This window comes from Schistocerca gregaria, chromosome 7 (assembly GCF_023897955.1).
Source record: "Schistocerca gregaria isolate iqSchGreg1 chromosome 7, iqSchGreg1.2, whole genome shotgun sequence".
Taxonomy (NCBI): domain Eukaryota; kingdom Metazoa; phylum Arthropoda; class Insecta; order Orthoptera; family Acrididae; genus Schistocerca; species Schistocerca gregaria.
In genome coordinates, this window is record NC_064926.1 from 436,611,028 (window position 1) to 436,626,311 (window position 15,284).

The following is a 15,284-nucleotide window of genomic DNA, read 5'->3' on the forward strand; positions in this document are numbered from 1 at the left end:
TAGATAGGCTTTTTGTGTTGCATTTAGTTTTGGTAATGTAATCTGCGTAGTTCAGTTTATTTATTCTATTCTGCCATGATGGCTTCTCATTTAGATTGTATGTTATTATTTTGCCTAAATATCTAAATTTATCAACAATTTTTTATTTCCTGTTCTCCTATTGCAATTTTGTTTGCAAGTGATGGATCAGTTGTTAGCATAATCAAAGTTTTTTCAAATGATATTCTAAAGCCTACTTTCTCTGCTCTTTCTTTTAGTGATTTCACTTGTTGCCTCGCTTCTTGAACGGTGTTGGCTAGGAGAGGAAGATCATCAGCAAATCCCAAGCAGTTTAAGCTAATATCATCTTTTGCACTTCCAATTCTTATCATCTTTGGATTGTCCTTGTATGCATTCCAGTGCACAGTTGAACAGTAATGGTGATAGGCAGTCACCTTGTCTTAAGCCTGTTTGTATGAGGAATAGTTCCGAAATTTCTCCTCTGAACTTCACTTTTGATTTGGTGTTGGTTAGAGTGAGTTGTATTATTTTAATTAGTTTTGGATGGAGTCCTAGATTTTTTTAAATTTTTAATACTGAAGGTCTGTGGAGACAGTCATATGCCTTCTTAAAATCTACAAATGTTATTGCCAGAGGTTTGTTCCGTTTCTTGTAGTATGCCATAATCAATTTTAAACTAATTATCTGCTCTGCACAGCTTCTCCATGGTCTGAAACCTCCCTGATATTCCCCTAACTCCTGTTCTAATTGCTCCTTGATTCTTTCATATAGGATCTTGGCTAGAATTTTGTATGTGCAATCTAGGAGAGAGATTCCTCTGTAGTTGTATGGGTTGCTCTTATCTCCCTTTTTGTGCAGTGGGTGAATGATATCTGTGGTCCAATGTTCGGGGAATTGTTCTGTTACCCTAAATTTTTGTTAGAGCCATGTGTAAGGAGGTCTTGACTGTGTCACTTGCATATTTCCACATTTCAACAAAAACCTGATCTTCTCCACATGCCTTATAATTCTTTTGTTCTTTAAGAATTTTTTCTACTACTTGGAAAGTTGGAGGGTCTAGTTAGATAGGTTTGGTTTTCATTGGGGTATTTATGTTGATTTGTAAGGGTTCTTTGGGTTCCTCACAATTCAGAAGTTTGTTAAATGCTTTTGCCATGATTTTTGCATTTTCCTTGTTACTGTGTGTCATTCTTCCATCTTCATCTTTCAGTATTAGTGTAGAGGCCTCATATTGTTGTAGATGTTTCCCAAAGATTTTATAGTAGTTCCTGGAGTTGGTTTTATGATAATTACCTTCTATAGAGTTTATAGTATCTTTATGGAATCCTCTCTCGATTCTTCTAATATTTTGTGTGATTTTTTTCTTTCATTTTTTAGGTTGATGGCATTTTCTTCAATTTTACGTGTTTGAAACTTTAACCATGCTTGGTGTCTATCTTCATGGGATTTGTCACATTCTGATGTCCACCATGCATGTTTCCTTCGTTGGTTCAAGGGAGCTAGATTCTCTGCTTCTTTTTTAAGATTAGGCACTATTTGTTCTAGATCATCTGTTAATTTGGTGCTTTGTGTTATTTATTGGTATTTATTATTTTTAATTAGCTGATGTGGGTCACACCTCCTTTTTATTTTATTAATTTTTACATACTTTTTATTCACTCTGTTCACAGTTTGTTCTAGAAGGTCCCAAAATTTATCTACCTCTTCCCTTGTCTTTTTTTAGACAATTTTTTTCCATTTGTTGAGGCGTGAGCATTTATTTTTGTATAGGTTTTATTTTAAAGCTTAGAGTCACAATTCTTGGTGATACTGCTTGGAAATCCGTTACTGAATCTATTTTTTTTATGTTTACAAAAACCCTGTTTTCCCATTATAAATTCTGTATCCTTGTGATTCGAATGTGTCCTCTGTGGTGTTTCTCATTTCTTGGATCCCTGTTATTAAATTTTTTTGTTTATTTAGGTCATATGTAAGTTGCTCGAGTTTTCCGGTCTGAAGTAGTGAGACTATGTTGTGTGTTGCTATATAATTTATCTGCTCATGTTTAATCTTCTTTTTGTGTTTTAGTGTGTATTTTGATGGTTGCAAATGCTCCGATTCGTTGCTGTCTTCTAGTTGACTACCCATCGAATCCAATGTAGCCTTTTCCTGCCTTTTTGAGCAGGATGGTGGAATTTCTTTCCCAAAAGACCTTTCCATTTTTGACTTTTGAAGGTTGTCAACGTTAGTTGAGCAAGCTCCAATTTACAACTACGGTTGTTAACCGCAGAGGGTTTGTTTGGTCCACGAGAGCTATTTTATTTCACTCAAGTCTGCCAGTAAACCGCTGGAAGCTCCAATTTACAACTACGGTTGTTAACTGCAGAGGGTCTGTTTGGTCCATGAGAGCTATTTTATTTCACTCAAGTCTGCCGGTAAACTGGTGAGGACTTCCCTATAGATATTTAGATTCCCCTTTGCACAATCATGCAGCCCAGAAGTAAATATGTCTTTATGTGTCTTCCATATCAGCAAATCGGAGTTGGAATTTTTGAAGAGGACAATGAAGGCCAAAGGTTATTACAGTTTGTTCATGGACAGGGATTTTCAGCAAAATATTACTTTAATAGGAAAGACGAAAAACCACATTCTCACTCTTAAGTTACCATCTGTTTCTGGTCTCACTAGACATGTAACCAGAATTCTAAGAAAAAACAGCACTCATAAATCTTCCTTCAAACAAAATGAAATAAAATACTTTTTCCACTGAAAAAAGGATGTACCTGATTGCCTCCAAATTGCGAGCATCTAAGAAATGACGTGTTACTGCAGGAAAGTGTGTACACGTAAAATGTTAAAGAATGTATTAAGAAACACGAATGGCACAAACAGCTAAAACAAATTATAGCATCGGCAGTAGTGGAACATCATGAGAACTATGGCCTTGACATCGATTTCAATAGTATTTGTGTGTTGGCAAAGAAAACCAACATTTATAGAAGAAGAGTCCAAGAAGCAAATGATTTTTTTTAAAGAATGTACTTAACTTCAATAGAGAGAATGTCTATAGGCTACTAACATCGGGGCTACCGATCATCAAGGAACTGAACATGCAGGCGCAACATGCAAGCAACACGAACAATGCCCTGGCAGTCACTTCTGCAACAATAATATTTTGGATAAACATTGCTCCTTTCTTTCCCTGCCCATTTCATGTTTAGCTTTTTTTAAGTTATGGCACTAAGAATCACCTGCAGAAGTTGATACATGATAGAGCAGAAAACCAGATATGTTTGACTTAATTAACTCAAAGTTATACTAATTTTGTCAAGGCAATTTAATTGATTCTGTTGACAAAAAGAAATATTGTAGGGTGTAATAAGCTTTCCAAAACAGTTAAAACATGTCTCCCTGAAGACATATTTAGCACTTTTACTATTCACAACAAGAACATTTAATTTCAAAATTAATTTGTAAAATATTATGGAATTAAATAATGACTATCTGTTAAATGCCTACCTAAACTTTTCACTTGCATTATGGTAATATGCCCTTGTATGGTGGCAAGGGCACAAAAGGAGTAAACAGCAGTTCCCAGGTGATATCTGCACGAGTTTATTGCACAATTGTTAACAAAAGTAATATCTTGTATTACAATATTACTTTTCTGGGAGTGCTCTGGACTCGGCACAGTGCTGTGACATGAGCACAGTTAGCACCCGATTATGCTCTGTATAGCACAGCAGGTGCCCGGTGGTAGACACTGAGGTGAGGAGGTGCCAACTGGTGCCTGACAAGCCAGCAGCAGCAGCAGCATCAGGTGGCGACAGCTGGTGGTGATATGGGCAACTGTGACATCAGCAGAAATCCAGCGATTGATGCTGCAAAGATGAGGGGCGTGACTGGTGTCCTGAAAGACTGGCAGCTTGGCAGCTTCTGTAGCCCTATCAGCCAGCAGGAACAGGCACTGACAGGCATTGGCAACTGCTGATAAGGCAGCACTCTATCAGCAGTGGCCACCTGTACGCGGTGAGGCTAATAGCTGACAAGGGGCACCTGTGTGAGCTGGGAGGAACACATTCACCCAGCAGCACTGCATGGTATGCAAAGATACCAATGGAGTGCATGGGTGCAAAGCCGACAAATCAGAGTTGACATCAGCTGGTGTCTGGGACCAATGAAAGCAATGACTCGACTGATGGAGACTCAAGGACACAGTGATACCAGCAGCGTACGAGGCAGACGACGAGACTCTGAATGATTGGGCACAGGTTGTTGGCATAACTGCGCAGGATGTTGGCATAAGTGCCTAGAGTGGAGAACCAACTGACTGCTAGTGGTCTTGTCAAAACTTACAAAGGCAGGTGGATTTATATGAACATAATCATGTGACTGATGGCAGGTGGTGCACATGTAGATGTGTCTAGCCACTGTGATCATGAACAAAAATAGTAGTTCTGTGATGACAGCGCCGCTGTAGTGCTGTGTGTGCAGCATAGCAGAAACTGGCAATTCTTATGAGAAAATGCCCGTGGACCAAACACTAGACCACTCACAGGACACAGTGGTAATTCGGGTGGATGTAGTGGCCAGGTGAGTGGCCAGCTGTAATACAGCTCATGGAGCACTGTCACTCTTTGTGAACAATTAAATGAGCAAGCACACTTTGGAGCATTGTCACTTGTTGTGAACGATTAAATGGACCTGTACAATGGTGCCTTGTTATCTGTTTGCCACAGTTCACATGATCACTGACTTCATACTTGTAGTCACCAACCATACAGTCTCCAAGCCACTGCAATGAGTGCTCTAGAAAACTCCTCCTCCATCACCCTCATTGCATCTTACCCTCTGGTCTCTACATCAATAAGAAAGTGTGCCATATTAAGAAGTCAATTACATGACTTTGCTGACATGATTGATGACGGTGTACTTTTTGTCATGGTTACCTTCAAATATCTGCAAATGTGGGTGTGGATGTGAAACTTGTGAATGCAAATAGCGTTTTCCATATCCACGCAGACCTCTATAAATGGTTAATGACCTTATGAAAGCAGGCTGAAGATACATTGTTTCATATAAACATCATAAAATAGTATTTTTCATACTTCTAGTTGAAAGTCTCCATTCAGGAATTTATTAAAGTCACTGGGCTAGCCAACACTAAACTTAAAGAGGCACAAACACAGACAAAATAAATAAGTAACAAGTATTTTTTAAATTTATTTTATGAGACTCTAACAGTAGTATTTTGAGTTGTGCCTCTTGGTGAAAGTATTGATCAGGCCATCTTTCCCTCTGTGAGTTAAATGTTTTTCAGCTTTCTACTGCAAGGATAAATGCTAATGTAAAATACTTTTAAAAACATATTTAAGATTAACTCAGACATGTAGAGATTGTGCTAGTGATGGTGATGGTGCACCAATATTAGCCAAAAACTGAACTCATGTTGTCCATTTTCTGGAGGTTTTCACAAAATTGTTAGAATGCAAAATTCTTGCATAAAGGTGGAATACAAATTAAAATCTATGTTGGCAACATCAGGCAGATACTGATACAGCTCTGAAAGATTAAAAATGTAGAATATGGAAGGAAGATTAGGGTTAACACCTCATCAATGACGAGGTAATAAGTTATGAAGGAAAAACAAGCTGGATCAGAATAGAATGGGCAAGGTAGTTGGCCATGTTGTTCACACTCTGGCATTTCCCTTTATTTCGCAAAACCACAGAACACCTCAGTAAGGACAGCCAAACAAACTTGTACATCACTCCATCTGAATGAGAATCCAGTGCCTTAACCATTGTGTCCCTTGTTCTGTGGGCAGTGTTGGTTTTTGTTACTGTACAGGTTGATCCTTTCTGGGAAGATCCCTTACAACACCCAAAGTACCTCAGTAGTTGTGTATAAAATGTGTCGCCTATATGTAAGAAGTGGCTGCTTTTTCTGTCAAAAGCATGCTAACAAGGCATTTTATGTTATGTAAGTCTTAGCAAGCAAGATGTATCGTGATGATTTTCTCCTGCATATTCTGCTTTGGCTATTTAAAGGTGCAGCCAACCAACAACTGATGCACCCTATCTGCAACCTAAACCACTTGTAAAATTACAGCCGCAGCCAACCTGCAGTGCAAAGAGACAACTCAAGAGAAATGATCCTGTCTCTGAAAATTATGCTATCACCTCATCACATACAAGTCTTCGACTTATTGGTTTATTTTGCTCATAGTAATTCTTTTATGTTCTCAAATATTTAATTGAATGGCAAAGAGGTTGAACATTTAATCAAGGTTGTATAGACCTATACAGTGCCACTTAGCTTCCCAGTGACTGCAGCTGATCTGCTCACTGCATGTGGAAAACATACCTATTTGTGCCCACAGTTTTATTCATAAAACTCTGAAATGTTCTAATACACATTTAATTTCATGGTCACAAATGGAACAACATAATGTAGTAAGCAAAGCACGCATTTTATTTATTAAATATCTGTTAACATACAACACACACTGTTCCACAGAAGTGTGAAGTTTGTAACCGGCCTACTACTAATGAAAATGAAAACATTTTTTGCATCACTCAATAGTCTTTTAGCTGACAAGATATTTAGGTTTGTAGTGAAATTGCTAGTCATGAAATGGTCTGCTACAATCAAATGCCCATGCAACCCTATGCATGTGATCATGCCTGCATTGTTGCATTTAAACAATCTTTCTGTAGAACAAACACAATCTGTGTTTTTCATTTATGAAGTCACAACAATATTTAGTACCTTCAGTCCTCTTGACAGCTACTTGTAAAATAATCTGCAATACAGAAATGGGTGGTGGGAGATTCTGGTTCCAGCTAAGTGAAAGATGTTGGATATACCAAGAAAATTTGTTAAAAAAGAAGAGAGTATATACACACCTGTGTACGTTCAATGATATCAGCAACCTGCTGCCAATGCTTACAGAAAGTATCATAGCATGCAACAGGATCACAGTCCTTAGGAGGAGAATTGGACTGTCTCCGCTTGCTAAAGCTAGCCCGCAGAGGGCTACTGCGAAGCCAGCTCATATTTCTGTGGCTATCTACAGTGATGTTTCCACCTACAACATGAAAACAATATTTTAAAACACAATAAGGCATTTGAATGAAACATTCCACAACTTCTGACAAAAAAAATCAACCAAAAGAACACATCTATTTACTAAAACCATCTGCTCAGAATGAACATACTGTTTGGGATTATTTTATCGACTGTGTACTCATCTGTGATAACCGAATTTTCCACATTATTACTGAAATGGCACATGCCATGCACTCTAAGTACCTAGCCACTGGATAAGATCAATATTTTGCACAGGCCTATGTAATTTTACACTAAATCAATGCTATACACAGAGTAAAGTGGAAACTGGAACTTTAATGCATTGCACCCGAAAGGTTCACTGCTGGTAAGTTAGCAGTGATGGGAGAGCAATAAAGAAACCAGTTTAGTACTGTGACAAAGACAAGATAGATGCTGGCTGAATATGTGATAAAAAAAAGAGGGTATAACATACAGCAGATGAAACGACTGTTGAAAAAATTGAGTCTTTGTAAACTCAATCTCTCTCTCTCTCTCTCTCTCTCTCTCTCTCTCTCTCTCTCTCTCTCTCTCTCTCTCTCTCAGATTTGCAAAAAATAAATCCAGAGGAGACTCTTTAGTGACAGAGTACATTTGGCTACAGAGTAACAACAAGTCTGGATTTCTTAAAAGATGTGTTAATGGAATTAGGAGATAGTTTCCCTGACCTTAACCAAATGTAGAGCGAATGGGAACAGTGACAGAGTCATTCATGAAGGGGAAGATGTGAAAAAACTATTACTGCAAAAACTTGAAGCAAGGAAAACAAGTCAAGTTTATTATTGTGTTATTATCCAAGTGGCACTCTTGCCCATCTGTAAATAATGCAATAATTTGCAAGTAAATAACTGAATTTTCATTTCATTTTAAACATTGTGATTATTAAGCAATATGTCTGTTCTTTAGCAATATACCCTAAAAAATAAAAATTTCCGACAAATTTCACTTTTCTTACTTATTTGTAAAGTGACATCCTGCATATTCTGCAGAAATCTTTATGTTGAGTATGTGTAGGGTAGAACTGGAAGCACTAAAGAACTACAAGGTAACAGTGAACTTTGTAGGTTCAGCACCCGTTCTAATAAATTCAGAACTGTAAAAAGTTGTTTCTAAGGCACAGAATTTGTTAATTACAGACAGTTTGGCAGGTAGGAAGGAATCTGACCACACACACTTGCTATAGAGGGCTTTTCAGGGATATGAAACAATTCTCACTTACCACGTATCACATGTGAATGGAATAGAATGAGGGTAATACAGGGTTATTATAATAAAAAGTTAAACTTTTGTAATGCTGTAGAAATAACACCACTGGTCAGAATAACATCAAATTGCAATGGAATGTTATCAGAGAAGAGGGAAAACGTATTACAGACAAAACAGAATAGTGTGAAAATTGATCAATAGATGGCGCTGTATGTGTCAGAATACGAAAAATGGAAATACCTGTCATGTGCATGACCCACTGAAGTTGGTATAAACATGCAGAGTACACTGCTTTACCTCCTTTCGTGTCTGCGATGTTCGCCATAACTGTCTCAATGCAGAATCATGCTCAGCTTGCAAAGCTGTATTACAAAAATGATAACAGTGTACATATCACTCTGCAGAAGTTCCGGACACTGAAGTCGTCATCATCATCATCATAATCATCATCATCATCATCATTTAAGACTGATTATGCTTTTCAGCGTTCAGTAAAATTCCTCCATGATCCCCTATTCAGTGCTAACATTGGTGCCTCTTCTGATGATTAACCTATTACTTCAAAATCATTCTTAACCGAATCCAGGTACCTTCTCCTTGGTCTGCCCCAACTCCTCCTACCCTTACCCTCTACTGCTGAACCCATGAGTCTCTTGGGTAACCTGACACTGAAGGGTTTGAAAAAAGTCGTCGGTCCGATGACTGCCATGGCTCTGGAGAAAATTATTCGCAAATTCGAAAACGCACGTTCTTATGGTGTGCAACCTGGTAGAGGGAGGAAACCAACTGATTCGACGTCAGTGAAAGCAGCGGCCACAGCAATGTAGGAGGAGATGACTGGTGGTATGCAAACGTGTAGTACACGAATTGCGCGAACACTGGACATACCCATGAGCATGGTGCACAAAATCCTACAAAATATCCTCCTTTGCCATTCATTCAAAATTATCCTAGTGCAGGAGCTACTTCCTGTTGAACTGCCAGCAAGAGAGACCTTTGCTTTAGAATTTCTTGCTCATATGGAAGCAGACAATGACTGGCCGTGGAAGATTTTGTGGGCAGACAAAGCCCACTTCCATCTGATGGTATACGTCAATACACAGAATTGGGCAACGGAAAATCCACATGCATATCAACCAGTACCACTTCATCCTGAAAAGGTCACTGTGCGGTGCGGGTTAACTACATCATTTACCATAGGGACATATTTGTTCGAAGAGGCGTGTGCTTCTGGTCCTGTTACCTGTACTGTCACTGGTAAGCCCTACAAGTGTCTTTTGTGCAACTATGTCATACCAGCTCTCCAACAGTGTGGATGGGATCATTTTTATGCAAGATGGCACACCTCCGAACATTGTAAATCCAATTAAGCAGCTGCTGATGGGCCATTTCGGAAATGCTAGAATTATCAACCACCATTTCCCTACAGCCCGGTCATCCCGATCACCTGATCTTGATCCGTGTGACTTCTGGCTGTGGGGTTATCTGAAAGTGGTTGTGTTCACTGTTCTGACTGCAAACTGAACTGCATTGAAGGCACAAATTGCACAACACATTCTGAACATGACCCCAGAAACACTTTTATCAGTTGTGGAACATGCTGTTTCTTGATTTCAGCTTGTTGCAGAAAATGGTGGACAGCATATTGAACATGTTTTGCGCCAGTCACATGGAAATTAATAATACAATTTGATTTTGATTGATACATTTTATGAGGTTTTTGGCCTCAGAACAACTAAAAACCAATGTGATTGATTCTTTTTATGCAGTTTTTGGCCTCAGGACTATTAAAAACTGATTTTCCCATGTGATGCGATATGACCTTGCCATGGTGGATGGTCATACGTAACTAACAGTATCACACCAGTACACCTATGAACACTGAGTAGCACAGTTTGTTTAACGTCAAATGTACACCTTAGGCAGTGTTGTATGATTCATTTGTCATTTTTAGTTGACCACTATTAAATTATGCTGCTTACAGTACACCTCTGAACACTGAGTAGCACAGTTTGTTTAAGGTCAAATGTACACCTTAGGCACTGTTGTATGATTCATTTGTCATTTTTAGTCGACCACTATTAAATTATGCTGCTTACAGTGTGGTACATTTTGTAAATATTTATTATTCTTCTGCCATTCGTTTTCCCCCTTCTTCAATAATATTCCTTTGCAATTTGACATCATTCTGACCAGTGGTGTTATCTCTACAGCAGTGTACAAAGCTTCTGGAGAACAGATATAGCTTTAAAAATGTGCATTATCAGACGAATTGGTCCTCACAAACTACTTACGATACAGACTCTGATTTACTCAACACGTACATCACATGATGCAAATAAATAACATTTACCATTAGCTGTGCATTTGGGGGAGGCAAAGAAATATTAAAGTAGAGATACTGTTGGTAGTTGGCAGGGGTGATACGGACAGGGTTTTTATGGAACTATTAGAAAGGTGGAGGTCGGCACACAGGAAGGAGGCATGTTGAGAGGAAACGACTACGTGGAACTGACAGGAGGAAACGGAATTTAATAGTGGAAGGAGTGAAGGCAGCTCATGGTGGAAGCTTTTGTGATGGCCCCCGATGATATGATGAGTGTCAGTCTAAGGGACTAGGCTCTGTGTCTTTGTCAGGTCCTCCACACTCAAAATGACAACACAGAATGAGAAGGACAGAAATCTTTCCCTGAACTGATGGTTTAGTTCTTGTGTTGTATTAATGCCACAGCGTAAATGTATGTAATAAGCAGTATGTTCGGGTATTTAAAACAGGATGCAAGTACAGGCAACATAGATCTGTAAATGGTAAATAGATGGGATGGTGATCAAATGACAGTAATGTCAGTGCTGGAAATAAACCAGTTGGAGACCACTTTCAGCTGAATGGAATTCAAGTCTATGTCCGGCACACAGTTTTAATCTGCCAGTAAGTTTCATATCAGCTCACACTCCGCTACAGGGTGAAAATCTCATTCTGGAAACATCCACCGGGCTGTGGCTAAGCCATGTCTCCGCAATATCCCTTCTTTCAGGAGTGAAGAAATTATTCAGGTAGTGAAGGGTGACGAAAATTTAATAGTCATGGGTGACTGGAATTCGAGTGTAGGAAAAGGGAGAGAAGGAAACATAGTAGGTGATTATGGATTGGGGCTAAGAAATGAAAGAGGAAGCCATCTGGTAGAATTTTGCACAGAGCATAACTTAATCATAGCTAACACTTGGTTCAAGAATCATAAAAGAAGGTTGTATACATGGAAGAATCCTGGAGATACTAAAAGGTATCAGATAGATTATATAATGGTAAGGCAGAGATTTAGGAATCAGGTTTTAAATTGTAGGACATTTCCAGGGGCAGATCTGGACACTGACCACAATCTATTGGTTATGACCTGTAGGTTAAAACTGAAGAAACTGCAAAAAGATGGGAACTTAAGGACATGGGATCTGGATAAACTGAATAAACCAGAGGTTGTACAGAGTTTCAGGGAGAGCATAAGGGAACAATTGACAGGAATGGGGGAAAGAAACACAGTAGAAGAAGAATGGGTAGCACTGAGGGATGAAGTAGTGAAGGCAGCAGACGATCAAGTAGGTAAAAAGACGAGGGCTAATAGAAATCCTTGGGTAACAGAAGAAATATTGAATTTAATTGATGAAAGGAGAAAATATAAAAATGCAGTAAATGAAGCAGACAAAAAGCAATACAAACGTCTAAAAAATGAGATCGACAGAAGTGCAAAATGGCTAAGCAGGGATGGCTAGAGGACAAATGTAAGGATGTAGAAGCTTATCTCACTAGGGGTAAAAAAGATACTGCCTACAGGAAAATTAAAGAGACCTTTGGAGATAAGAGAACCACGTGTATGAATATCAAGAGCTCAGATGGCAACCCAGTTCTAAGCAAAGAAGGGAAGGCAGAAAGGTGGAAGGAGTATATAGAAGGTTTATACAAGGGGGATGTGCTTGAGGACAATATTATGGAAATGGTAGAGGATGTAGATGAAGACGAAATGGGAGGTAAGATACTGCGTGAAGAGTTTGACAGAGCACTGAAAGACCTGAGTCGAAACAAGGCCCCCGGAGTAGACAACATTCCATTAGAACTACTGAAGGCCTTGGGAGAGCCAATCATGACAAAACTCTACCAGCTGGTGAGCAAGATGTATGAGACAGGTGAAATACCCTCAGACTTCAAGAAGAATATAATAATTCCAATCCCAAAGAAAGCAGGTGCTGACAGATGTGAAAATTACCGAACTATCAGTTTAATAAGTCACAGCTGCAAAATACTAACGCGAATTCTTTACAGACGAATGGAAAAACTGGTAGATGCGGACCTCGGGGAGGATTAGTTTGGATTCCGTAGAAATGTTGGAACACGTGAGGCAATACTGACCTTACGACTTATCTTAGAAGAAAGATTAAGAAAAGGCAAACCTACGTTTCTAGCATTTGTAGACTTAGAGAAAGCTTTTGACAATGTTGACTGGAATATTCTCTTTCAAATTCTAAAGGTGGCAGGGGTAAAATACAGGGAGCGAAAGGCTATTTACAATTTGTACAGAAACCAGATGGCAGTTATTAGAGTCGAGGGGCATGAAAGGGAAGCAGTGGTTGGGAAAGGAGTGAGACAGGGTTGTAGCCTCTCCCCGATGTTATTCAATCTGTATATTGAGCAAGCAGTAAAGGAAACAAAAGAAAAATTTGGAGTAGGTATTAAAATTCATGGAGAAGAAGTAAAAACTTTTGAGGTTTGCCGATAACATTGTAATTCTGTCAGAGACGGCAAAGGACTTGGAAGAGCAGTTGAACGGAATGGACAGTGTCTTGAAATGAGGATATAAGATGAACATCAACAAAAGCAAAACGAGGATAATGGAATGTAATCAAATTAAATCGGGTGATGCTGAGGGAGTTAGGTTAGGAAATGAGACACTTAAAGTAGTAAAGGAGTTTTGCTATTTAGAAAGTAAAATAACTGATGACGGTCAAAGTAGAGAGGATATAAAATGTAGACTGGCAATGGCAAGGAAAGCGTTTCTGAAGAAGAGAAATTTGTTAACATCGAATATAGATTATGTATCAGGAAGTCGTTTCTGAAAGTATTTGTTTGGAGTGTAGCCATGTATGGAAGTGAATCATGGATGATAACTAGTTTGGACAAGAAGAGAATAGAAGCTTTCGAAATGTGGTGCTACAGAAGAATGCTGAAGATTAGATGGGTAGATCACATAACTAATGAGGAGGTATTGAATAGGATTGGGGAGAAGAGAAGTTTGTGGCACAACTTGACTAGAAGAAGAGATCGGTTGGTAGGACATGTTCTGAGGCATCAGGGGATCACAAATTTAGCATTGGAGGGCAGCGTGGAGGGTAAAAATCGTAGAGGGAGACCAAGAGATGAATACACTAAGCAGATTCAGAAGGATGTAGGTTGCAGTAGGTACTGGGAGATGAAGCGGTTTGCACAGGATAGAGTAGCATGGAGAGCTGCATCAAACCAGTCTCAGGACTGAAGACAACAACAACAACAACAGTTCTTCAAGGTTCGCAGGAGAGCTTCTGTAAAGTTTGGAAGGTAGGAGACGAGGTACTGGCAGAAGTAAAGCTGTGAGGATGGGGCATGAGTCGTGCTTAGGTAGCTCATTTGGTAGAGCACTTGCCTGCGAAAGGCAAAGGTCCCGAGTTCGAGCCTCGGTCCGGCGCACAGTATTAATCTGCCAGGAAATTTCTTAATGCCAAAAGTGTGAGAATAAAACAGATGAACACAAAACAGAAAAAAGGAAAGACCACAAGAACGAAGGAAAGGCAACAAACACTAAAAGGAACAAAAGAGGACAAGAAAACAAGAGTGAGATGCAAGAAACAGTTAGAAGAGATTAAAACAAGGAAGCAGATTACAGTGGCTGGCCAACCACGATTGGAATGACTCCTTACCCTCTCCCTTAAAACCCACATCCTTTCATCTTTCTCTCTCCTTCCCTCTTTCCTGACGAACCAACCGCCAGTTGCAAAAGCTCGAATTTAGTGTGCGACTTACCAAACAAAAGTGCTGGCAGGTCGATACACACACAAACAAACACAAAACACACAAAACTCGAGTTTTCGCAACCGGCGGTTGGTTCGTCAGGAAAGAGGGAAGGAGAGGGAAAGATGAAAGGATGTGGGTTTTAAGGGAGAGGGTAAGGAGTCATTCCAATCCCGGGAGCGGAAAGACTTCCCTTAGGGGAAAAAAAGGACAGGTGTACACACACACACACACACACACACACACACACACACACACAAATATCCATCCGCACATACACAGACACAAGCAGACATTTGTAAAGGCAAAGAGTTCGGGCAGAGGGGTCAGTCGAGGTCAAAGAGTTTCTGGGGTAGCACCGAGATATGCCTTGTAAGCACCTCATAGAGAAACTGTCATACGTAAAATTTTAAGACTCTTTTCATGAAAACTTAATTGAACAAGTTCCGTTCCAACAGTGGATGTCAGTTGACCTATGTAATCTGGAAATTGTTCAGAAAACCTCTGAAGAATTCATAGATTTATTTTGTAGTAAGATGTCGACTTTGATTCAGCATGACTTCATTGCCAAGCAACAACGAACATTCCTTAATTCCAAAAGAGAAAACCTTATGTAAGCTGAATTTGTTGCCATATGTGATTTTTCAGAAAATTATAGTATAGTTCTACAGGAAGAAGCTCAGAGTTTCCACTGGACAAGACAACAGATTACCAGTCATCCTTTTGTTATATATTACAAACAGAAAAACAAAATTCAGCATATGAGCTTTGTAATTGTTTCTGATTGCCTGGAGCACAATACAACTGTGGTTTACACCTTTCAAATGAAGCTAAATTCATAGCTAACAAATAAATTTCAAAAGATTCCAAAAGAGATATACTATTACTCTGACGGTTCTGCCGCTCAGTATAAAAATAAGAAAAACTTCCTGAACCTTTGCCTTCATGAGGGAGACTT

At 39.2% G+C, this 15,284-nt stretch overlaps 1 protein-coding gene across 2 annotated transcripts in view; it reads right to left on the reverse strand.

Moving 5' to 3' along the window:
* LOC126282096 (FHIP family protein AGAP011705-like) overlaps nucleotides 1-15,284 on the reverse strand; it is a 218,678-nt gene that overhangs the window by 193,507 nt on the left and 9,887 nt on the right. For both annotated transcript variants that reach the window (XM_049981554.1, XM_049981553.1), the window contains one exon: nucleotides 6,888-7,069. In XM_049981554.1, coding sequence (XP_049837511.1) covers nucleotides 6,888-7,037 — 150 coding nt within the window. In that variant the 5' untranslated portion in view covers nucleotides 7,038-7,069. The remainder of the gene's footprint in view (nucleotides 1-6,887; nucleotides 7,070-15,284) is intronic.